At 45.2% G+C, this 26,323-nt stretch overlaps 1 protein-coding gene across 2 annotated transcripts in view; it reads left to right on the top strand.

Annotated features, from left to right (window-relative positions):
- LOC138493248 (uncharacterized) overlaps window positions 1–26,323 on the top strand; it is a 387,082-nt gene that overhangs the window by 160,861 nt on the left and 199,898 nt on the right. The window contains exons 6-8 of one of the 2 annotated variants that reach the window (XM_069620382.1): window positions 1,798–1,879; window positions 7,661–7,806; window positions 22,845–22,946. In XM_069620382.1, coding sequence (XP_069476483.1) covers window positions 1,798–1,879; window positions 7,661–7,806; window positions 22,845–22,946 — 330 coding nt within the window. Of the gene's footprint in view, window positions 1–1,797; window positions 1,880–7,657; window positions 7,807–22,844; window positions 22,947–26,323 lie in introns of both variants that reach the window. The other variant, XM_069620381.1, reaches the window with a different exon arrangement.

Here is a 26,323-nt window from a genome sequence, read left to right as displayed (position 1 = left end):
ATACTAGAATCTGGAGGGTGGCTTGGTGTCTGTAGGACTCAATTGGTGCTGATTGGTTACTGTATCCCGTTTTTGTGGATACCTATTAAAAAAGCCTACCGCTCACCACTGCCAGAGTCTTCCTTTCAAGTTCCTCTTCACTTTCCGTGGCAGGCGATTTCATGAGGGCACCATAAGAAGTCAGGTCACAGGGCAGGTGTGTCTCGGGTAAGTAAGGGTTTCGATTTGATGCATGGGTTGGCGAGCAGGTTTGAGAGGAGAGCGGGGACAGAGATGAGGTGATGCTCCAGATGTGGTTATTCAACCAGTGTGCAAGAGAAAAGGCAAGTCACCTTCTCTCAGACCTGATTGCCTAATCCAAATAGTGATGGTGTTAATTTATCATAGTTCTACCATCACCCATTTGGATCCTGGTAACGCATGTCATCATGAGAGGCTCCCAAAGGACCAGCCATCAAGAAATGTTTTGAAAATCCCTGTTTCAGGTACAGGAAGGCAATCATTCAGCAAGTAGCCTGGAAACAAATACACAGAAGGGTTAGAAACAGGGACGTCATTTAGGGGTCGCCAGAGGTCGCAAAATGTCCTTTTTTTTTTTTTTGTAATGCAAGTTCCTGGGCTGGGGCCAGCACCATGTGGCTTTTTACTTCTGGAGTGGCTAACATTCTTGTTCAGGCCCCTTAAAAAAGAGAAGAAAAATAAGAACAGGAGTGCCACAAGTCTAAAACTTTCAGCAGTGACCGTAAATAAGAAAGATTAGGAATACCAAATAATGTATCTTTCTGGAATTCTACACAAAAATTGCTAGACTCATTAAAGGTTTATTTCAGGCACACTTCAGGGGGTGAGTCACTGATTTAGTCTGTTCTTAAATGCCTCAACTCAGCCTTTCATCCTTCTGAGGTCGATAAATGAGTACCAACACAGGTTGGGTGATATCGGGTGTATATTTTTTTATATAAAGCACTTAAGCGTACGTGCTATATAATAACACATCATTATCATTTGCTCATAGATGTCTGCTTGCATTCACAGTAATTTGGTAATATGGGCCTATACACACTGACCTTAACGATACATATGGCGACCCATTCTTGTATGAAATGTACATCACATTATAGTGATATCGTAACCATATTTTTCGTAGTGTACAATGCTATGTGATGCCACTTCCTGTTTTGTCACCAGGTGAAAGGTTGTGTTCCATCGCTTCCCGCGATATCACTTCAGGATGGGGTCAAATGACAACACTTCCTGTGATGTCATCAGGGGGTCAAGGGTCGTGTGATGTCACTTCCGCTACCCCTGGCATTTTGGTGAAATGACATCCCTAGTTAGAAAGTGCAGTTCTATGCAAGGTGCGTCTCCTTGCACCTGTTTCAAAGAGGCACAGGGGGATGCATGACTTTTCCTCAAAAAGAAAGACTCATTTCATCTGGGAATCAGATTTTGTGCATGAAATGCTACATACACTCCCTGCCAGAAGTGGAGTCATTGTGCATCCAAATTCACTCAAGTTAGTTGAATATGCACATCACAGACGTGCATATTCTGTTTCCCTTTGTGAATCGAGAGCAATAATGTCCCACGTAAAGGCACACCCCTTCTCTTGCACGTAAAAGGTATTCGGAATATGGCCCTAAGTACGGACGTTTTATTGATGTATTCCTGCTGGAATGTATGTTTTGTGGATCTCTTGCACATGTTGCAGTGTGCCTTCGTCATGGCCACATCTAACGCTGCACATGCATGCTCATACTTGTGTCATAGTGACCTCCCTTTCTCATTCATCCACAGATTTCCGGCACTTGCAAAGCTCAAGTCCACGTCTCCCTCAATGGTGCAATAGCTCAAGTGAAACAAGAATGCAAACTTGAAGGTAAGAGGCCAAAGCACACAGATGACGAAGGCGGCCTACACCTGTAGAAAGCCACCACTCCTTACCAAGATGTACACTTGACAGGGCCCTTTTCCCAGAAGCCAATGCACTGCAGGTTATGCTGTGTATGTTTTTAGGGCGTATGGGTGAAGGGGTAGTGAAATAGGCACTATGGCGGGTGTGAAGTAGAGGGTAATGAATGGAGTCATTGGGACTGTCCCCCACCCTAGAAATGTTGCAAAACAAAATGAGGAGAAATGTCCAGGATAATGGATTGTCGCAGAGTACACCTGCCATCTGTATTATAGTATAATAGTGCTCAAAGAGAGGGGCCAGTACTCAATCAAACTCCTGAAATGCCAATTCAGAGGAGCTGGGAAGAGGTAGAGTGAGAGCTTGATGGTCATTTTTGACTAGTTAAGCAAGCATTTAGTCTGATTCGAAATGTTACCTTTGTGACTTTTGATCAAGGGACGGGGGACACTGGAGAAAGGATGCAGAAAGTAACGTGTAGGTGTGAATGGACAGATGACGATGAGTCAATAGAGGAAATAGAAGAATTCAGTAATGAGGACAGAAAGATGAGGTCATGTGAGTTGCGTGTCTGGAAGTTATGGAGTATAAACAGAAAATGGTCTTAGAGAGTGGAGTTGATCTGGAGTTTGTGGGCCTTTGTTATGTTGTGGAGGTTAAAGTTCCCCATGATTGTGACTGGACCTACAATGGGAAGAGATTCAAGAAGGAAGTCAAGACCATGAGAGGAGTTTGAAGGTAACAGGCGCGTGGTGGATGAGGACAATAGTAATAGCATTGATAAGCTGAGCAGTGATAAGTTAGCCGGTCCAATAGCACAGCGAGTAGAGCGCTCACTTTGACATCTGTGAATGAGTAGAGCGCTCACTTTGACATCTGTGAATGAGTCTGGTGACGCAGGTTTGAATCCCGGCAGGGCCACACTTAGCCTTTCATCCTTCCGAGGTCGATAAATGAGCACCACACACGTGGGCAATAATAAGCAGCGCTCAGATACTTGAGAGTTCGTAGTGCTATACAAATGGTAAATTATTTAATTATTATTATTATTATTTACGAAGACGCCAGACAAATGTCAGAGAAGCAGAATGGGGCTGATGAGCTGGCTTTGCTAATGATGAATGTATTTGCAATGCGGGGTGAATACCTCAATAGATTAAATACATAGCCCCCAGTGGGGATTGAGCTAATTTTCTGAATCGAAAAAGAAATGCTAGCTCCCATAAGGCCACATGAATCTAAACAGTAGAGTTAATGATGAAGCCATCACCACTGCTTGTCTTAGATCGGTGAGGGCAGCGAGAGAAGGTAACCGTGTCAGTGCACACGGCTGCACGTGTAGCAGTGTACTGAGGGGAGATCCATGTTTATAATGACAACCATCACTGTAAAATAAATGTGGTGCTGGGAGTCAAAGTGGTGAGTAAGAAGGGAAGTTTTGTTACAGGGCAAGATGGGCAATCCCGAGTCCCAAAGTACATTTAGTGTAGTTGCAGGGAGAGATGGAGGGTTGAGGAATGAGTCGGTGCAGGTGGGGCAGCAACAGAATCATCAAAAAGATGGTAGGAGGATAAGGGTAGGTTGGGAAGAGGGGGGGAGAACCAGTAGGTGGACCATGTGGCGGAGTGTAAGGAGCACCCCCCGTGAATGTCAAGGAGAGGGCGGTTAGCGGTTGGAGGATGAGGGAAATATTCAGAAGCATGCTGGCAGGAGAATAGCTACCTACAAAGAAGGTACATTTGCAGATAGGCACAGGCAACAGCAAGGTGTGGTACTTACTGGTACCAAAGGGAAAAAGATCAGCAAGTAAGGGGAAGCGGGTTGTAGTTTCAGGCTGGCTCTGAACATCTCAGATCCGGCGAGTGAGGGGCAGTGTTTTAGTTGATGGTTGTCACTGCCCTTTTGAGAGAGTTTGCATTGCAAGCACATTAGTAGGTCTTGATGTTGTGGTTGGTGAGGAGGTCGCCCAATCGTTCCAGGAAGTGGTTGAAGGTGTCTGGGGAAAGAAGGACACCTTACAGGTTATGTGATAGCTTTTAGGTCTGTTGGTGCCCATCTGGATAAGCTGATCTCTGCCCTTGCGATAGAAGGGGAACAAAAGACAAACCAAGTTGTTGATCCCTGTTCAAGCAATGCGATTTCTGGGGCCAGCCTTATGATCTATGGTGCCATAGGGTAGTAGAAAGCTGGATCAGGACAAGTATGAAGGTGTACCCATATTTCCTCTGGAGGGCATCAACACTGACTTTAGATGGTGTACATTGCTGTAATGCACGTTGTTTATTTGTTTGTTGAGTCCCTCCACAATCCACAAAACCATATAAAGGCCCAATCCAAAAAAAGCCAACAACATTTTCCAGATCCTTCAACTTAGTCACATCAAACGTTAATGCAATAAGTCTTGTATGATATTGCTGTACATTCCGCATTGGAGCGAAAAGGGTGCACTGCATCTTGGATTAAGGGAAACTGATGTACCCATATATATTTTGTGCTGATAATCTTGTGTAGTTGACGGGCAACCGTATTTATGATTGATTTCCCAATTAAGGGTAGTTGCATGATGTAACGGAAGGTATCTGCGGGCTTTTAGAGGAGTCGCAGGGTCACATCCATCCTATGTGTACTGGAGAAGGAAGGTATTGGTAGTTTGAGTGATCCATGTGAGTACTTCCCCTGTGATGGTTTTTACTATTGAGACAGGGAGAATGATGTCTATGCCAGTCAGGGTTATTGTCCTGAACTGGTGCATTTTGAGTCATTAAGTGTCAGCGTGTGGGCTGTCTGTGGTGTGAATTTATTCTAAGGAAAAGAATCCTTCTCCTTTTGGGTATAATGACTGTCCTCTTGTGACAGTGTTGAGTTTACTGTATTGTCAGTCTGTACGTCGTACTCCTTGGAGTAGAAGGGAGATACCCACACCTTTATAACATTAAATCCTAAAGGTGATATACCCCAGCGTTGCGCCGTACACCAAAAAAGAATTCTCAAAACACTTCTCAATTTCTTCAAAATAACTGTATTTATTCCATATAGATGCTCAACTACTGACACGTGTTTCAGCCTCCTTGCCTTTCTCAAAATGGCGCTGTTTGAGTTAGCAGTACCTTCTTATGAGACATCCTTCCCTCTAGTTCGTAGCCTTTCACTTGATTTTTCACTTGAAATCATGCCTCCATATTTAACTGGGCTAGATTCCTTATTCCCATTCTCTCGCAGTCTCTCGTCTACATTCCGCATTCCGGTCTCTCTGTCTCTGGTGTGGTTGGTGCTATTTTCAGAAACAATAAATGTGTTGATGGTGTTGCACTTATCTATACTTTGATGGAGAGTACATTCAGCCACAGGGTTGACACAGTTTTTGATGGAATTTGTGCCAGATATTTTCTTGTTGCTGAATGGTGCATTTCTTGTCGGTGAGTACTTGCATTTACCATTGCGTGTAGGGTTTTGCTCTGTTGACTCCTGGCTCCAGTGGCACATGGTTATTGACAGTGTGCATTAGTGTGTAGTAGAATGCTTAAAGTATTAACATAGGTGTGTCGGTTGGAAATGGGCACCAGTGAGCGGAGGTCTTTGTCCAATGTGTTTGTGGGTAATTTCTTGAAGGAGGAGTGCGGTGCCTTGACTGATTTTGGTTGGCTATGATAGTTGTGTGGTGGGCAGTGAGCCTGGATAGGTTTTGCGGCACAGTCTCATAAGATAGTGGTAAGGGTGCCTGTCCATTCGATGGCCTGAATACTAGCCGAAGTGTGTTGCCTAGGATGTGAGTGGATTTGTGGCCAGCCGCGTGGTATTTAGAACGTTTAAAACGTTGAGGTGCGCTGCAATGGTTTTGCTTAGGTTGCTGTTGTAAACGTTTAGTTTACTAGTAACATTTTCGGAGACATTTTCAGCTGTGCAGTAATGCTATGCGCAGTAAACGGGTTATACCACATATTTCTAATCAAATATACTGTGCCTGCCACTGTAGGATTATGTCCAGGAGGCCCCAGTTAATAATAGCAATGTAATGAATGATGTTTCTTCATGCTGGATTCCTCCCAGTCCTCAGAGCAGTGCTCACAGCTGTTATTATTACCCAGTTCAATGGTACCTAGTGTATCGATTTTAGATGGGTGAAGGCCTGAGTTGCCCCTGCCAGGTTTTGAACTTGTGACACTCAGGATGGCCATATGTCTGAGGTAAGCACTTAATTCCTGAGCTATCATTGCAGGCCGTTAACCCTGTTACATGCCTTTTCTGCTTTCAGGCCAATTGGCACTCCTAGGGAGGTGTTTCTTTATCAATTAGAGAAGAGATCCCTATGGTGTCGTTGAAGGTCTTCCTATCTCTCGTAAAAAGATTCTGATTGCAGTTAACCAGGGAGGGCCTGGCCCCTTGCCCCTCCCCCGTTCATAGTTGACTGGGGAGGGCCTTGCCCCTCCCTTGTTCATAGTGTGTTTCTGTCAAAAAATGTAATTTATGTTTGTTAGGGCAACGGGCATATGCAACTCACATAGCTACCCATGTGTACCTGGTTTGGGATGTCTGTGGTATCAGGCTTTGGGCCTCATTACGAGGATGGAGGTAACCATGCCGCTTTTTGTGGCATGGCTACCTCCATACCGGGTACTGGGTACCGGGTTCCCTGAATGGGGAAATATCAGGCCATTCCGACCTTGGAGGGCCCGGTATTTCCCCATTCAGGGAACCTAGACCCGGTACATCCCCATTCCCTTTCGAGCCCCCATATGGCTCAATGGGAATGGGGATGATGCTAACAATGGGCCCGTTAATGAAGGGCCTGTTGTTAGCATCCTGGCCTCCTCGCAGGACATTCTAGGGACGCCTGGTTTGAGGAGAACTCGTAATGGGGCGGTAGAGGGATAACGGGGCCGGCATCCCTACCGGCCCCCTTATCCCTCTACCGCATACCTCGTAATGAGACCCTATGTATTTGATTCAATTTTATCCCTTTGTTAATTGTATTGCTTCGATCAAGTTAATGAAAGGCACTATCCATTATTCAAACAGAAATCTGTAATCTCAAAGCAGGCCTTTGATGAGATATGTTTGAAAGAACCAGAACTCTCAAGGTTCCCCTTGTCATGATTGAGAAGCCCTTCCAGTCCTTTCTTTCTTGGAATTCTGGAACTTGTAATTTTCCTAAATTGAATATGAGAAAGAAAACAACACAGTCCCATATTTCAGATAAAACAAGACTGAATGGCCTTCTCAGGCATCACAAGGGGAAACCCGAGAGCTCTGTGGAACATGTAGGACCTTATCACCATTCTCAATCTACTGCAGTACTAACTCTTCGAAGGTGAAGTTGGTTAGGTAAACCAGTTGAAAGCTCCACTGCCAAAGGTGACAAACCAGATCTCACATTAAAGAGCACCCTATATTTGCTTACATACGCGAGAAGGCAAAGAGTTGGCACTTGTGGAAAAAAATGGGCATTCCAAATTCTAAAAGGATCTTCAATGCTTTGGGTAACCTGCTATTGTAGTAGCACATGGGCTCACCAGGTGAACACCATCACTGCAGAGAATCTAGTGGCCTTGATCAGCAGGAGACTTCTCACTAATTGATAACACATTTTCCAAGGAATTACCCAATGTTTGCACCAATGATGTGAGATGATTTTACATACACCTCATAGCCTGAAGAGAGGGGAGGAGAGGTCGGCCAGCTGATATTACATGTGCGACTTGAAAGTTGATGGTTTAATATTCACTGGAGGTCCTGTGTTTTCTCTAGAAGAATCCTGCCCTGGGTGTCCAAAACCCATATCAAGCAACAGTGAAGAGCTCCAGCCAATCCTGAAACATACCATTCAAACATTCAATGACAAAAGCAACCACCCAAACCATTTTAAGGTGGAACAAGTAAACAAAGCCACTAAGCAGGTCTGTACAAAGTGGTTTTTTTTGCCTAGGATTGGGTTATTCTGGACTGCCCCACTTTTTGTAGTCACTTTATGTTCTTTCTGACATAATGCATTTGAATATGTATTTATGTGGGTGTAGAATAAACAGCTATATACTGTGAAAGAGGAATTGCACAAAGCACCGCCTAAAGGGTGCAGAGGGTAGTTACACAGAGGTGTTCCTCCTGTTGCTGCACAGCTCTTTGCTCACTAGCATTTTCTGGTACTTTGAGACAGCTCTGTTTACAAGGCTTGACAACTTGGTACACCCTCCTGTTTTGTTGCTTAGTTAGGTTGGTGGTTGGGTTGAGAAGCATGTGCCTGGCACACCCTGAATCCTGCACTAATGAACCAAGGGAGAGTCTCTAGGTGGTGCGTGCTTACCTTATAGTCATCTAGACCATAACCTTCCTAATGGCCAGTAAATGTTATGAAGTGTTATGTTACTTGGCATTTATATAGCGCTCTATATATCATTGGTATGACCTCAAAGCGCTGGTAGGTTGAACGCCCTTGTGAACCGTAGTTCTCGTCAGTAGAGAGGGATAGTGTTATAGGGTGCATGGGTGCACCAGATATGTGTGCAGCCTATGTTATTGCTGGATGGTAGCTGCATCCTAGCGTAAGGTGTGGTGCTGAAGATATCAGTTGGATGTATGCAGTCTGGTGGGTGGACACCCAGACTGGATTCTGGCTGCATATGTGAGCAACCAGGCCGGAATGTGCTCGGCTAGCTGTGTTTTATTAGGGTGATGAGGTGTTTATGGGATCATATTCGTATGTGAACAGCTAGGCCGAATTAATCAGGGCTATACTTGTGTTCTAGATGTATGATGGTGTATAGTGGAGAGTAAGCGTAGTGATGTGATATTATGGTTATTTTAAAACGCCGGAGACCAGGCATGTGAACAGGATGGCAGGGAACACAGCGACACACGGCCACATAGAGACAGGGGGCTGGGTTTATGGCGACAGGATATATAGCAACAGCATGGGGAACAGGAAAGCAGGGTACCCAGTGATGCACATGTGGGGCGTGATAACATTTCCATTTCTATCTAGACGCGATTCAGGTTAATGTTCACAACTCAACCCAAGTGTGAGACATGCTAACATTCGTACTTCCATCAAGAACCGACTCAGGCTATGATGGGCATTTCTATCTAGAAGCGACTCAGGCTAATGTTTGTGATTTCATCTATGTGTTGCACATGCTGATATTCACAATTCCATCCAATTGTGGGACATGCCGACATTCACAGTTCCGTTTTCAGTATTGATCTTGACGACATAATATATAATGAATGTTCACGATTTTATCTCCCAGTGTGGCAATGCTACTATTCACAATTCCATCTAGGTGTGGCAAATGCTACCATTCACAATTCTATCTAGGTGTGGCACCTAGATAGTAAACACAGATATTATAATTATCAAAGCAAGTATAGCATAGACTTTGTTGAATCCTAGAACACTTTCAAACCACACGGTAGTAATGGAGACCAGAGGTAATGAGACGCAGCAGCCAAAATTGTCGGTGTCAACACTTTACTAAATCAGGTGCGAACTGGTGCACGGGCGGAAGCCCCGCCTACATCAACACGTGCGCTGTCACCCACAAATAATAACAATAGAAAGGAGACACGTCTCCTTGTCAGAGGATGATAGAAACAGGACATTACATCTCCTCCTTGCTTAACACAAAACATGAGAAAATGTACTAGTTCATTTCTTCAATCCACCTTGAGGGCTTGCACACCACTCTTCTGGAGGGGCTTTGTGCAGGTGGGATATTGTTTGTGGTGCAGTCACTGGCACTGTCATTAGCATCCATGTCTTCATCTCCGTATTCAGAGTCTAGGTCAGAGGAGTCCTCTCCTCCATTGAGACAGCTATTTTCTTGGTCTCTGTCACCTCCAAAAGTTTGAAAGAATGACGAGTTCTGTGTCACTGTGCCCTTGGGACTGGCTGCAGTTATCATGGACCTTTGTACGTGTTACATTAATTGGTTCGGGCTTGAAAGCAGGGACGTCTTTGGCGTCTTGGGTCTGTCTTACTAGCACCTGGTCTCCTATCTGGAAATGACTGGTTTTTGCTTTTCTCTGCAAGTCGGCATACTCCTTCATCCTTGCTTTGCTCTCCTTGTCCTTTGTTCGTGCTGTGTCAGCATACGTGTTGGGTAGAGACACATTGATATTGATATTGATATTTTATTTCTATCACGCTCGTGCACAAGTGTTTCAGAGGGAACAGGGGAGAACAGAAACAACGATTTTACTAGGCCCAGTGACATTGAGAATGCGCAAGTGCATGGAGAGGGGGAGGGGAAAAGTGCATGGAAGGGGGGAGAGGTGGAAAGTGTGCAGCAAAGGAGAAAGAGATAAATAATAATAAATAAATAAATAATAAAGGCAATAAACAGTGGTAGTGCAGCCAGCAATTGGCTAGTGTTGGCTTTAAGGCAGCAGACAGGGTAGGTCGATAAGTGCAAGAAGAAAAAAGGGAGGCTGTATGGGCACAGATACAGACCCCAGTGCAAGGGGTGGCCAGGAGGCAGTGCAGGAGGGTGGCACGGTGAGCAGGTACTTGGGCCCGGAGGGCAGAGGGTGGCCAGGTGCGCAGTGCTAAGAGAGAACAGATCAGCAGGGGAGAGGGGGAGCGAAGGCAGAAGCAAAAAGGAAGGCCTTGAGGTGCTTCCGGAACCAGAGATGGTTCTCCTCAAGTATTAGAGTGGCAGGGAGGCTGTTCCAGCGGGAGGCCCCAGCTGAAGACAGAGATCTACCCCCAGCTCGTTTCTTTGAAAAACGACTGACCCTGAGGAAGTTAGAGGTAGAGGAGTGAAGACCTTGAGAGTGGAGGTAATTGCAGAGGGATAGCTGAAGGTATTTTGGACCCAGGCCCCAGAAAGCCTTGTGGGCAATGCAGAGGGTTTTGTATTTAGTCCTTGCATCCACTGGGAGCCAATGGAGAGATTTCAGAGCTGGAGAGATATGATCCCAGGGCTTGAGGCCAAGGACAAGTCTTGCAGTCCTTTTCTGGATTAGTTACAGAGGGCGGAGAGTAGAAACAGGTAGATTTAGAGAGAGGCTGTTAAAATAGTCCAACGTAGAGAGAACCAGAGCTTGGTATACTATGAGCTTCTGGGGGAAGGAGAGGAAAGGAAGAGTACATCCGAGGAGGTGCAGTTGGAATTGTCTGGCAGAGTGGTTTTAACTACACGCCCAAACATAAGTGCCGAGGGACACATCCCTGTTGAGCTGTGCGGGGTGTTCATGTAGTCCCTTAGTAAAGTGCAGATTGCCTGCATAAATGATCCTTTGGTAATTCAGCAGACTTGGAGGGTGCGTTTCAGGTTTCCTATGAATCTCTCCATGGTTCCATTGGCTTGGGGCCACAGCAGCGTGATCTTGCGATGTTGAAAGCCAAGATGCTCTGCGAACATGGCAAAATCTTGTCTGCTAAAAGGGGGACCATTGTTCGATTTTACTATGTAAGGAATCACGTAGTCCGCAAACATTTTGTCTAATGCCGGTATCACTGCTTGGGCGCTGGTGGAGTGGATGAGGTGCACATCCGACAACCTGGACATTTCATCACTGATCAGGAGTAGGTACTTGCCATTATCCAGTGGGCCGAACATGTTGATTGCAACTTCGTCCGACACTTGTAGCGCCATTGATGACATCTTGAGAAGCTCTGGAAATGTGTGAGGGGTGACTGCCTTGCAAGCAATACGCTGTCCCAGGAGCTGTTCCACTCTTTCATCCAGCTGGGGGAACCACACTTTGGTTCTGAGATGTCGTTTCTTGGAGACAATTCCCCTATGTCCAGAGTATGCTAGTGCGAGTACTTGCTCCTGCAAGCTTGCAGGGATGACGATTGTGTTCTCTTTAAGCAAGAGTCCTTCAGGAGACGTAGACAATGTGTGTCTGATGAGTCTAAAGGTGTGGAAGTGTCTCTCTTCGGTTGAGGACAGAGGTTGTCCATGGTTGTTTTTGAAATGCCAAAGGCCGTACCTCAGGCCTTCCTATATTTTCTGAAGTAGGCTGTCTTTCTTCAGGGCTTCTATCAGTTGAGCACTCGTGATGGATTTGGGGAGTGCGCTGCTTCTCAGATAGTTTACGTACTGGTTTGCTTTGATGGATTGTCGCTCATCGTGAGCTGGTAATGGGTATTTGGATAATAAATCCACTGGGTTATTGTCTTTCCCTGGGTGGTGTATTATCTTAAATGAGTATTCTTGCAGCCAGAGTCCCCACCTTGCAATTCTTGGAGGCATCTTGGCCGTTGGCTTGCCATATATTGTAGTGAGAGCCTGATGGTCAGTGATGATAGTGAATGGGCGTCCATATAGGAACAGATGGTATTGTTCACGCCCACACAAAGGCCAAACTCTCCTTCTCCGGTTCGGAGTATGCACACTCTGTTGCTGAGATGCTGCAACTTGCATGCGCTACTATGCACCTCAGTGAATCGGGCGAGGCTCCTGGCTTTGTTTGTGCTAGGATTGATCCTAACTCGACAGGGCTAGCATCAAGAGTCACTTTTGTGTTGAGTTCTGGGTCGTAATACGCCATGCAGGTTGAGGAAGCAATGCATTTCTTAATTTCTTGGAAGGCTTCCTCGCATTCATTTGACCAGTAGAATTCTTGGCCCTTTCCCATGAGTAATCAGAGAGGCGTGCTTACTGACGAAAAGTCCTGAATGTAGCACGTACAGTAGCTCACCACACCGAGGAAGGATCGGACTGCGGACACAGAGGTGGGTTTGGGAGCCTCCCCTAGTGCTTGCACTCTTTCAAGGTCCAGTTGTAAGCCATTGCTTGAAAATATGTGTCCGAAAAACTTTAAGGTTGATTTGCTGAGCTCACACTTGTCAGCATTAAGTGTGAGGTGCGCATCCTTAAGGGCCATGCATACTCTCCTTAGCGTGTCATCATGCGCTTCCTGCATGGTGCCGAAAATCAAAATGTCATCGCTGTAGTTTAAGCAATTTCGGATGTGCTTGATGACCTGATGGATTTCATTTTGAAATATTTCGACAGCTGAAGATACTCCAAAACGCTAAGTCTCTTGTACCTGAAAAGTCCCAGGTGTGTAGAGAAAATAGTGATATATCTGGAGGACGGATGTAGTTCCAGCTGGTGACAGCCCTTATTTAAGTCCAATTTCGAGAATACTTTGGCCCTGTGTAGCAGATGCATCATGTCCATCATCCTGGGTGCAAGAAGATGTTCACTGCAGCTCCCGTGTCGATTAGGAATTCATGGCTCTGGCCATTTATCTGTAGCAATAACGTCGGGCTGTATTCTGCAGCTGTGTTATTTCCAATGCCATGGACATACCCTCTTTTTCGATCTCCAATAGATGAGGATGAGTGTGAATCACGTCGTTGTCGTGGGGATTCTTCCAAGTATCAAATTTTCTGTCATGGGGGCGGTCTTTGCGAATCTTGTCTGCTCCGGTAGCAACTGGAGTAGTCCCCCTGTCTTCACAACGTCTGTCTTTGCATGATGACTCTTGTGATCCGCTGTGCGAGCTGCATCTGCTGGTGGTGGGGGATCGCCACGTGTTTGGTTGCGGCCCCACCTTGAGCGATGGCCATCTTGTTACCTGGTGTCGCTGCTAGTTTCCGCTGATTGAAAGAATGTACTGTTCTGGCAGACAGATTGGAAATGGTTCTCGCCCCCACATTTATCGTAGCTTGGCACAGGCTGGCATATGAGAACTTGTAGCCACATCTGTAGCATTGTTGCTGCTCTGCTGAACTTTCCAGCATGCAAATGAGGCACATGGTTGCTGATGATGCACACTGCGTAATTTTAATGTTGCCAAGTGATTCTCTTTGTAATGATAGAGCAGAGTCTGCTCTCACTAGCTGGCGGATTCCGTCCAAGGTTCTGCTGTTTTGCAGCAGTTTCTTTCGGAATTTAGGAGACTCACAGCCTGCTATGGCCTGCGACTTGAGTGCTTCTTCTGTTGAATATCGGTCAAAGTCACAGTATTTTGCACGTTTTCTTAGTCTCATCACAAAATTATCCATATTTTCGCCATTATCTTGGGAGGTTGTGTGGAAGATGTGTCTCTCATAATCTACGTTTCTCAGAGGTGCGAAATAATTATTCAGTGAGCCAATTACGCCTTGGTATGTGTCGGTATTGTTTTCTGGCATTTTGAATACAATGGTCCTGGTTCACAGAGTGATTTCCAATTGGATTGTGCCATTAAAAAATGCTTCTGTGAATCAGGCCCAATGTCTCCTACCACCGGGCCAAGCAAGTGCATTAGAATTCCCCTTAGATGGCGTTCCTCTCAGACCCCTGTCACATCAATGCATATGTGCAACTCTTTGAGCCACATGGCCCATCTGGGCACCATGCTACTGGTGTCTGAGATGTCAAAGTGTTGCATGGCCTGCAATTGTAATGAGTCAGTACCACTCTCTTCCCTGAGTGCGGGAGTGCAGGGAGTGGAGCTGGATTGAGGGCTTTAGGAGCTGCTATCTGCCTCATTTCCTGACATGTTGGCGGGGTCCCAATGACTATTAGGCACTCACCTTGTGCTGTGGAATAAATGTGCCGCAAGAGATTTCCTTGTTCTGGGCCGTGCAGTGTATAGGCCACTGTGTGTCGGTGCTGCTGTGCAAATGTGTAGGTAGTGACTTGTGTGGCCTGTCGAGGTTTCTAGGCATGTAGCAGGAGGTTTAGGCTCTTAAAAAGTGGTCTCAGGGCCGGTGGATGTGATAGTCCTTTGAACTGCTTGTTTGGCAGCACTCGCGTGTGTTTGCACGTGTGAAAAGCTTCATGAGTGTATCTCTGCTGTTGTTGGATGATCTCGTATTTTTCGCCATAGCAAAGCAATAATCTCGTATCATACGCGCCGAGCGTGTGTGTCCTTAAATGTGCTTTTCTTGCTGAGTGCGTGAGGCAGCAAAATGTATATTTACTGTTTGTTTCCTCCGTGGCAGTGTGTTTGTCCAGATGCAGCACGGCGCCTCCATCGTCTGCGAGGTGAGGCGCAGTGCGACTCTGAGGCAAGAGCTGGAGTGAGGCGTGAGATAGGTGTGCACCGCACAAAGTGGTTTGGGCGCCCAGAGGCTTCACTTTCTCCTAAAGTGAAGATGTAACGCTCAAGCTACTCCCGTCGTTTGCAGAATCCTCGTTGCAATTGTTGAATTATAGAAAATACTCAAACCACACGGTAGTAATGGAGATCACAGGCAATGAGACGCGGCAGCCAATATTGTCGGTGTCAACTCTTTACTAAATCAGGCGCGAACTGGCTCACGGGCAGAATCTCCGCCTACATCAACACATGTGGGCTGTAAACCACAAATAATAACAGTAGAAAGGAGACACGTCTCCTTTTCAGAGGGTGATAGAAACAGGCCTTTACAGACTTAATGCAATGATTTAGTAATTTAACATACAATAAATGTGCACAATGAGGAAGACAGATTCGCATGCAATGAAGACAATGCATTTCAGACAATCGCTGTCATCAGGGCCGAATCTGTATAATCTTGCAGATAAAACTGAAAACACCATCAAAGCTCATCATCTGATGACGAAATGATCTTTATCATCGTTCAGTCCTTCAAAAGAGTGACTAAACACCACCAGGCTAAAAAGCTGAAGAGCGCATCGAGTGGTAGGACGGTGGTAGATGATAGAGCTATGAATCCCTGAATCCTACTAGCCATTCGAAATGTGCAATTTCTTTATTGGTACATTTTTCACAATGTTGGCAAAGTTGGCCTGCCAAGGACTGCACATTTCTCTTAATTGAAAGTGACTATATTACTGTGCCTTGTATTTGTATTTATTTATCGAAAATGAAATGAACAAGTGACTGAGACAACCGCAAAGTGATTTCCCCGAAGGGCAGTGAGTGTAATGCATATGTCTCACTGCTGATCGCGATAGGTTTGGGGCGGAATGCAGAGTTAGTGTCCTGTGCATTGATCAGGAGGTCCATACAATTGGAAAGAATTCATTGTAATGAGACTGATTGCAAACCCACGCCTTTGTATTCTGTGAATCAAACTTCACTTATATGCCCAATTCATTCGGGATTTCACACACAAATGAAAAAAAGTCCAAAGCACATCTTCAATTGAGTATTTAATACCCATGATTCTCAGCTTTTTTTTTTAAAGTGTGTTTTTAACAAAACTTGAAGTTAAGAGGGGGTTTCAGGCAACACACCCCTTTTCAAGACCTGAATGAAGAAAACCTAATCCAATGTTAGCAAAGAAATAATCACAAGCCAATAAAGCTAACCCTGGTGTTTATCAATCCCACTGAATAAAGCTAACCCTGGTGTTTATCAATCCCACTGAATAAAGCTAACCCTGGTGTTTATCAATCCCACTGAATAAAGCTAACCCTGGTGTTTATCAATCCCACTGAATAAAGCTAACCCTGGTGTTTATCAATCCCACTGAATAAAGCTAACCCTGGTGTTTATCAATCCCACTGAATAAAGCTGACCCTGGTGTTTATCAATCCCACTGAATAAAGCTGACCCTGGTGTTTATCAATCCCACTGAATAAAGCTAACCCTGGTGTTTATCAATCCCACTGAATAAAGCTAACCCTGGTGTTTATCAATCCCACTGAATAAAGCTAACCCTGGTGTTTATCAATCCCACTGAATAAAGCTAACCCTGGTGTTTATCAATCCCACTGAATAAAGCTAACCCTGGTGTTTATCAATCCCACTGAATAAAGCTAACCCTGGTGTTTATCAATCCCACTGAATAAAGCTAACCCTGGTGTTTATCAATCCCACTGAATAAAGCTAACCCTGGTGTTTATCAATCCCACTGAATAAAGCTAACCCTGGTGTTTATCAATCCCACTGAATAAAGCTAACCCTGGTGTTTATCAATCCCACTGAATAAAGCTAACCCTGGTGTTTATCAATCCCACTGAATAAAGCTAACCCTGGTGTTTATCAATCCCACTGAATAAAGCTAACCCTGGTGTTTATCAATCCCACTGAATAAAGCTAACCCTGGTGTTTATCAATCCCACTGAATAAAGCTAACCCTGGTGTTTATCAATCCCACTGAATAAAGCTGACCCTGGTGTTTATCAATCCCACTGAATAAAGCTAACCCTGGTGTTTATCAATCCCACTGAATAAAGCTGACCCTGGTGTTTATCAATCCCACTGAATAAAGCTAACCCTGGTGTTTATCAATCCCACTGAATAAAGCTGACCCTGGTGTTTATCAATCCCACTGAATAAAGCTAACCCTGGTGTTTATCAATCCCACTGAATAAAGCTAACCCTGGTGTTTATCAATCCCACTGAATTATTTTATAGGTACCAATTCAATTGTAAAAAAAAATAAAATAAAGTTTTTAAAATGATCACCTCTTTTAAATATTGGGTTTCACATCTCAGAGAAGGTACACCCCATAGTAATTTGATTTATATTTCTCAGAATATATAAACCCTCCCACTTTAAAGATTAAATTATCATTTTAAGAACAGTTCATTATATAGTTTTAACAGTTATAGCTCTAATAAGCATTACATCTATTTAAAATTGTTCAAGAGAAAAATGAACGCTTACATATAGTGGTGCTGGCTGCATCATGGTACTCCCAACAAAGAGACAATTAATTGTAAGATCATAATGAAAGATTCTCAACACAACGCAGCAAGGACATTCTTACGTCCTGGGATCACATCCCCATAACAGTAAGCAATGTGGTGAAAAATAATGCAGGTACAATCATCAGAGTAGCTGATGAATATATACCTGACTCCGGAGCTCTCTCTGGCGGGAGAGAAGGTATTGCTTGGGGGGTGATCTTGGAGCTAGTCAATGCTGGATTGTTCTTAATCTCGGGGAGGGGGAGGGCAGTGGTGGGGAGTTCCAGTAATGGAGAGCCAGGAGGGTAAAGGAGTGAAAGCGAGAGGCAGCCCATGGTGGAAGGGGAGCGGTTAGGTTGAGGTGAGTGTAGGAGCATAGTGCGCGAATGGGGAGATTAGGGAAATTGATTTCGTGAGGTGGGGGGTGACATTATCCAGTGAAAGGATTTAAACATGGAAAGGGGGGTTTTGAATAGTGGGCGGCTGCTTGGTTGCACATCACCCGGTGGGAAGGCAGTGAGTGGAGGTGGCCAGGGACTGTGGGAGGTTGTAAAGGGTACAGGTAGCAAAGTGTAATACATTGTTCAGGGAAGCAAATGAGTGCACATTTTTCCTCATTTGGGGGGAAATCATGAATGGATTGTTAGCACTCTTTAATCAATGTTGTGTTCTACTACATATCTGCAGTTTGGGGCATAATGGAACTGTATGTGATGCATTAGTCCACAGTGGACTAAATATTAGTCCACTGTGCCTCCCTGACACGAATGACTCAGGTATACCACTGAAGCATATACTTAATATCTAGAGGCCAGCTTACAGTACATCTCTGGAATAGCCAAGAAATGCTCCCCACGAAAGTCACCTTGACACTAATACTATACACGGCTATAGTTAGCACTATGGCCGTCACTCCCAAAACTAGCCCTTCTAAGGACAGAAACCGGAGACTTAGGGCCTCATTACACGGATGGCGGTAAGGATTTACGGGTACCGGTAAAATACCGGTACCGGTAAATCCTTACCGCCTTACTACGAGGTCCCTTTGCGGGTTGGGGGATTTAACGCCTGCTTTTTGCAGGCGTTAAAAACCAACCCGCAAAGGGACCCAGGGAGCTAATTACGGTACCGCAATTTGCGGTACCGTAATTAGCGCCTTCCCCATTCCCATTGAGCCCTATGGGCCAAAAATGGGAATGGGGAAGGGCAATGGTGGAAGGGGGAATTACTGCCCCGCCAACCTTGGAATGGGGCGGTAATTCCCCTTTCCGCCAAGGCGGTGCCGGTATTTTACCAGCATGAACCATGGCGCTAATAGCGCCATGGTTCTCCGCCATCCGTGTAATGAGGCCCTTAGGTCCAGACTACCTAGCATCTATGAACCGGTAGGAAACCACCAGAATAACGCGAACAGACGCACTACTACCCAACCTAAAAATCTGTACCACCCATCCAAACAATCCAACTACACCAATGATCAAGCCCCCACCATAAATTGCGCAACTCTGGACACCCGATCACTCAAAATCTCTCAAACTAGCAAACCTAATAGTTTTATAACATTACTAGGATCCCTCATCAATGCGAGATCAATGGTGGCCCATGCCACAGAAATTGCGGACATCCTAAATAAGGACAAACTGGATCTATTAGCCATAACTGAGACGTGGCTTCACGAGGCGGCAGGTCCAACACTGATGCTAACAGTGCCCGATAACTACCAAATTCTCAGAGCAGAAAGGCCTAATGCCAGAGGCGGCGGACTAGCCATCATCTGCAAATCTACCCTTCCCATCAGACAGGCCACATCAGTCTCCTACCCATCCTGTGAAGTACTTGCAGCCAAAATGCCCCTCTCTAACAATCGCACGCTCTCAATCCTTTTAATATACAGACCCCCAGGGCCCCTGGGCACCTTTGAAGATGACTTAACTAGTCTTATAGCCATCAACACTAAAGACCATTCCCAAACCTTACTACTGGGAGACTTTAACATTGGCTTCAATGAAACTGACAATAAACATGCCGAGTCAGTTGCAGCCCTGCTCAAGGACCACGGCCTTGTCCAAAAAGTCCTCTCCCCTACCCACATCAAAGGAAGGACCCTCGATTGGGTATTGGAACTGAACTGCAACATCAATATCACCGATTTTGCTCCACAAACATGGACGGACCACTACTTAATAACCTTCTCTGCCACTCTGGATCTCCTCAGCCCCAAAATCAACAACATGGCTCCCCCGCTCCTGACCAGAAGCAAGAAGGACATGACTGTTGAAAACATTATCCCCCTCCTCCTTCCAGCCATATCTGGTTTGGAAAGTAACAACCCAGACACCTTGGTAAATACTTTCAATAATGCTATGACCAAAGCACTAGATGCAGTTGCTCCAGCCAAACTATGTAAATCTAAACAGGAAGCCCATTTAAATGACTGGTTCACACCCCATCTCAAATGCCTAAGACTACAAAAAAGAAAGCTCCAATCTATCTGGCGCCACTCTCCCACTGAAGACAACAAAAATAACCTAATCGAATTTGCCAAACTGTACAAAAAAGAAATTATCAAAACCAAGAAGAACACCTTTAATGACAGGATTGCAAAAGCTAATTCCAATACTAAAGAGCTCTTCGCCATCCTCCGTGAGATGGAATCCCCCATTCAACCTATAGACAACGCCCCTAAAAACAAAGCTTGGTGCACAAAAATACAAAACACCCTTGCTAATAAAATGTCCTTGCTACAATGTAAAATTGCTAAAAGAAAGGCCACTCTTCCACCCCTGCACCCTCAAATACCCCAATCCCAGGAGAATAAGAGTAATGCACCATTTAGATTCAAATCTATCTCCATAATTGACACAGAAAAAATAATACTCTCCCTCAAACTGTAAGGGAGACCTCTGTCCTGCACAACTAATAAAGGACGCAGCTAGGGATCTAGCTCCCTTCATTTCCAAGCTTATAAACTCTTCCTTTAAATCCAACACGGTACCCATCAACCTTAAAGAATCATGGGTCCTCCCACTATTGAAAAAACAAACTCTTGATCCCACCATCCCCACCAACTACAGACCTATCACCACAGTGCCTTTCCTATTAAAAATCCTAGACCGAGCTGCCTACATACAAATCCAGGATTACCCGGAGGCCAACCACCTGCTTGGCTCACAGCAATCTGGTTTCCGCCCACTCCACGGCATGGAAACAGCTCTGTTAGACCTCAAGACTCAAACTGAGGAACTTAAGGACAACGGGAAAACAGCCTTGCTCCTCCTACTGGACTTGTCGGCTGCATTTGACCTGGTGGACCATGCAGTCTTATGTAACCACCTTGAATCTGCCGCCAACTTCACCGGAGATGCTATAGCCTGGGTCCAATCCTTCTTAGCAAATCGCACCATGCAAGTCTTCTCCACTACCAACTCAGCTGACCCCATCAAAATAACCTGCGGTGTCCCACAAGGATCCTGTGTCTCCCCCACCATGTATAATATCTTCACCAAGCCTTTGTTTGACAAGTTGGACAGTTTGGGTGTCATCTACACGAACAACGCAGATGACGCCCAGATCCTTATACCCCTTTCGGGTGACTACGAGACAGACTTAGCCTTGGTGAACAAGATATACACCATCATTCAGGCATGGATGGCCGCACACGGCCTCTGCCTGAATGACGATAAAACAGAACTACTAATCTTAGGCTCTGAAGTAAACATCCAAAAACTGTGCCCAAACTACACATCCTTCAGCATTGATAACAACCTATCAAGGTGATGTCTATGGTAAAAACCCTTGGACCATATCTCTCTAGTACTAGCTGCATCAATCTAGCCAATGCCCTTATCATGTCTAGGTTAGATTACTGTATTGCCCTGTACTCTGGAACCAACAAATATATCACCGATAAACTTCAAAGACTACAGAACAACGCCTTAAGAGCAGCACTAAATATCCCGTACAGAGAGCACATCACTAATTTCAGGAAAGAGGTCAACTGGTTAAAAATAACGGATAGAATCCTACTTAAAATAGTATCCCTCACATCTAAATGTCTAAGTAACCTAGCCCCTCCGTATCTCATGGAAAAAATCAACAGGAAAATTTCCTTGCGACCCACCTCTAAACTAGAGACTCCAAGGTTTAAACGCTCCACCGCAGGAGGATCCAGCTTTCCTGTCAAAGCTGCTCACTGCTGGAACAAACTACCACTTGAACTCAGAACGGAACAACCATACCCGAAGTTCAGGCACAAGATAATCAATTGGTTGCGTGCCAATGACATATAACTTTTACCCTACCTCCTACCTAGCCATGACTACCTTTGCCTAGACACCCTAAGACATGCCCTCTGGGTCCTTGCTTTTATATTTTCCTGCATAAATCTGCTTTTTGCCCTTGTTTTATATATATTTGATTGTACATAGTCTCACTTATATTTGCTCTCTCTTTCCACTGTGTTGTACATACTCATGCCAAACATTGTAACAAGCTTAAGTCTTCATGTCAACTGTTGCGCCCGGCTACCCACGGGTTTGGCGCGCATTAACAAATAAACAAACAAAGCATGAAATGGTTCCCTTTATATCATAGTCAAGGAAACTTCAAGTTGTGTTGACTATTCATGTAGTTGCATATGGAGTCCATAGGAATTACAAACCAAGTTGCATAACTCCCTGCTGTGACGTCACTGGAAAGGATTATGAACGTTGTATTCTTCTGCAGTGATGTTGCACGCCCCCTCCCACCAGCACCGCTCTGGTTCCGCCATTCACTGTTACATGAAACGCTGACCCCCTCTAACCCTGACGCTGCATCAAGAAGTCCTGCAGACATGCGCGGGAAGGTGGCACAGCCCACTTTCTCGCTTTCTGGCCTCTGTGCTGAAATGTTAGAAAAAGCCACCGTATGTCTCCAATGACACAGCGACATGCCGCTGCCCGATTGCACCCAACAATACATAAAAAACGGTGTGGGGCACGCTACAAGTGTTCAAGGAGAGTACCAAAGGAAACCTGGGGCAATCATTGGCCCAGAGCTTGACCACATTACCCAGGTAGAGCAGGATGCAATCCATCCAGTAAACAAAACGCAGACAGTAAAATCCACCTCACTGTAGGCCTGCCCAATGTTCTTTGTGGCCACCCACAACACATGGCAATTATATCCATATGCAGCAAAAAGTTCTACAGAGGGACTATGAACTGACAGGAATGGCCCTTCCTGGGGCTCTGACTCACATTGTAGTCACCTCGAGCTCTGCTCTTTCAAAAGTGAATCAGAACCTGTGTGTGGATTATTTCGCTGTAGCTAATAGTCACACTTTCATAATTCGATATATGTTGACTCTGACATTTTACACTGAAGCACGTGCTAAAATATCTTCCTTCTCTGACTGTGTTGGATACAGGTGGTGGCTGGCGTGAAATATTACATTGAGCACACCTTTAGAGAAACCGACTGCGCCAAGGACACGTTCAAGGAGTTAAAGCCACAATGCAAAATGCAAGAGGTAAAATGTGTCTACGTTGATCATGCGTGCACCAATCTTTTATACTCACAGGGACAACATAACAAAGCATTTCTGTAGATTTTTATTTTAAAAGTTACACCTTACATGGTCTTACTCTGGCAGACATCTGGGTAATTCTTAAACAGGTTGAAAAGCAATATTCTGTTGATTGATCTAATGTTCCACTTTGCTGAAGAGACGGTGGCGTGAAAACTCTAACCTCACTGACATACGTGTATAGAGAGGACAGCGCAGATACCAATGACACACTTTACACAAACCTGAAAAGCGCATCCATTTAATAGAACAATCTCTTAAAATGCCGTTACAGGCACAAGTCACTTTCCAAACTCCTCTACGAATGAGCACCCTGTCTGCATGCATCAATGATAGCCAAGCTCCACAGTTCCCTTTACATTTCTAGGAAAACTGTTGGCTTGCAACACAAATATTTGTCTTTTAAAAACATCACAGGCAGTATCAGAGGGCAACAGCTCTGCAAATCACTGACACACCAAAGGACACTCATTCCAACTCATCGGATCCCCCACCCATCCGAGCAGGAGTGGACTCGGAACCAAAAGTGGCCCTTGATCCATTTCCCCAAAGTGACCCCATATTACACTGTGCAAGTGAAAATAGCATCTTAATTGTGTGTGCTGCATACAAAAATATAAAACATTCTGAGTACTCTCAGAAAAGAGGCCCAAGGGGCAGAAGTCCACTGGGAAATCTCCAGACTTCCCTGTAGGCCAGTCCACCCCACATCCGAGGCACTACTAGATCGATTCCTTCCGATCACAATCCCATTTCCAAAAACTAGCCTGCAGGAGCAAGAAGGCAGGATACACAGCTGGACCATCTGCACCATCCTTGGGCAGAGATTTGCTCAGAAGCAAAACCATTTCTGCGCACAACACTAGCAGTCCAATTCAAAACAGCTTACATAAAACCCCTTCTATTGAACCCCATCCTGCACCTAGAAAACGCCCAAAGCCGTAGATCCATAACTTATAACCAGTTCCAGTTCTCTGCTAAATTGCAGGAATTATAGTCTACAATCAAGGTCAAGATATTATTAAATCCAGCAATCTACTCCAGTTTTGACCATCTATGGGTACACACTCAACTCTAATATCTGCAAAAATGCGGGCGCTGCTGAACCCTGATATGTGTCTGTGACAACATCTGTTGCTGTCTCGAAAAAGTACAGGGGAGAGCAAAGGCTTCTATGTGCTATGTCCAAACTTTAACCACAAGTCGTCTCAGTGCTGTTTCAGTCCCAAAGGTAAAGTGAGTAGTTTACCTCCTTCACCACTTTATTAGTAGCATGGGTTGAGCGTGGGGTCTACTCTTTAGAGATGTGGATGAGCAGAGAATTCTTCCAAACAAAAACAGTACAGCAATTACCAAAATAACAGGCATGTTCAAGCAAGGCTTTTAGAAAAAGAAAAGGTGTTAACTGTTAAGGAGAATTCTCTCTTTAGGCTGAATTTCCTAACCTAGTGAGTCCCCCAGCAGCTTTGCTGGATTTCTGAAGTTAGTTTTTTTCCTCCTGCCAAGAGTGAGACTCTTTTCCTCCCACTCTTGGACATGATTAATGGTATTCCTTTCACTGGTAATGTGTTTTATGGGCTATGGGGTCCTTTACTCCATAGGGTCTCATGTGATTTTCCTACGTGTGTTACACAGCACCCTCCGTGCAGTAACACAGGGGTGTCATAGTGACACCCCACCATAGACTCCATACCCTGGGACTGACTACTGTCTCCCAGGGCATGTAAAGTCACCATTGGCTTGTCTAGTCCCAAATTATTAACAGAAACCCGTACAAACCATCATATTGTGGACATACTGGTCGGGGCAATTCAATTGCCCCGGGGTCTGTTAGTCGAGGGGGCACGTCTCCGTCCCCCTTGATCGAGTTTTGGCTGGTGGCAGTGGAAACTACTTTTTATATTCGACTGTGAATATTTTCCTACGGGATTTTCCCATTGTTCGAGGCTACCAACTTTAATTATTTAATTCTCATAGCCTAGAACATACCGCCGGTTTATTTTATTAATATTAATTCTCCGGTTGGTATTTTTGGCCAAGACTCGATTCTAAAATGGCGTTTGTGTTCTCTTCTGTGAATCCAACCCAAGGCGAGCCCTTTGTTCCACTTTTTGGCGGGCTTCTCCACAGAAGACTCCAAAAGTGGTGCCACTCTGTCTGGGTACCACAGGGGGTGTGGGAGGGGGTTTAGGCACCCTGGACTGAGTTACCTTGGTAACTCAAGTCACACTCTTGTGTGATTGGCCCAAGTGGTGGCCGGCTCACCACTTAGCATGTTTGATTGACAGCTAGGGTGAGTGAATGGGGGTTTTCTGCATAAAAGCAGGGCTTTGGGGACTGGAACTTCAGAAGTCGCCACAGTACCTGAGAATCCGACGAGGGAGAAGCTGAGCCGACCTACCACGACGACACCACCGGTGGAGCCCTGCAGAACCGACTTACCACTTCCCGACGACAGAGAAGATCTCCCGGCTGGAGAGGCTTCTTCCCCTGACTGGTGGGCACAACCAGTTTTCCTTTCTTTCTTCGCACCCCAGCCCGGTTTGTGGTCGAACTGCCCGTGCCAAGCACCCCGGCAGCCGAATAGCCACTCACCACTGAACCGCGAATCACCGAACCGCTCCTCGTACCTGAGAAACTCCACGGCAGTTTTCTTCCCTGGCAGTGCAACGTACTCCTGTCTTCCTTCACGACGAGATCTTCTATTCCCCCGGACGAAGCACTGACTTGCACCCGCTGCCACAAACAACTGCCCCCGCTGGAGCGTTCTCACCACTTTAAGGTACCGTGTCCGCCAGGCCTCCCTTTCTAAAGATTGCTACAAGGTAATAATAACCCCTTAACCTTCTGGACTGGGCTGGCCGCCTTGACCCTCTAACTGGTCCCTTTCTTTGGTCCAACTCCTTTTTTTTAACCTTTACAAGACTTTTGTGCACTGGAACCATGTGACCCTGGACACATTTCGTTTGGATCCTCTGACAATGGATCCGGCCTATTCAACTCTAACTTCACGGTCTTACTTTGCCTTCCTCTCTTGTTATGTTCTGGTAAAAGTGTTGGGATCTGTTTCAACTAGTCCTCTGCTTTTCTCTCCCTTTTTAAAACGAACTATTAGAGTGCCATCTACGTTAAGCACTCACAGCTGTCTGAAAATAAGTGGGGCTTTACTTAATACTTGTCTAATATTCTTTTAAGGGAGTGTATATCTTTTAGTGACTGTGTTTTTGAATTGCTTATTATTAGTGCCTGTGTGTTTTTCTAGATGTATTTTTAAATAAATAATTATATCTCTTTTACACCAAGCCCTGGTCAGTGTTTAC

Source organism: Ambystoma mexicanum, chromosome 10, assembly GCF_040938575.1.
Source record: "Ambystoma mexicanum isolate Mex_15411 chromosome 10, UKY_AmexF1_1, whole genome shotgun sequence".
NCBI lineage: Eukaryota > Metazoa > Chordata > Amphibia > Caudata > Ambystomatidae > Ambystoma > Ambystoma mexicanum.
Note: the sequence above shows the minus strand (reverse complement) of the source record. Positions and strands in the feature narration are given on the sequence as shown.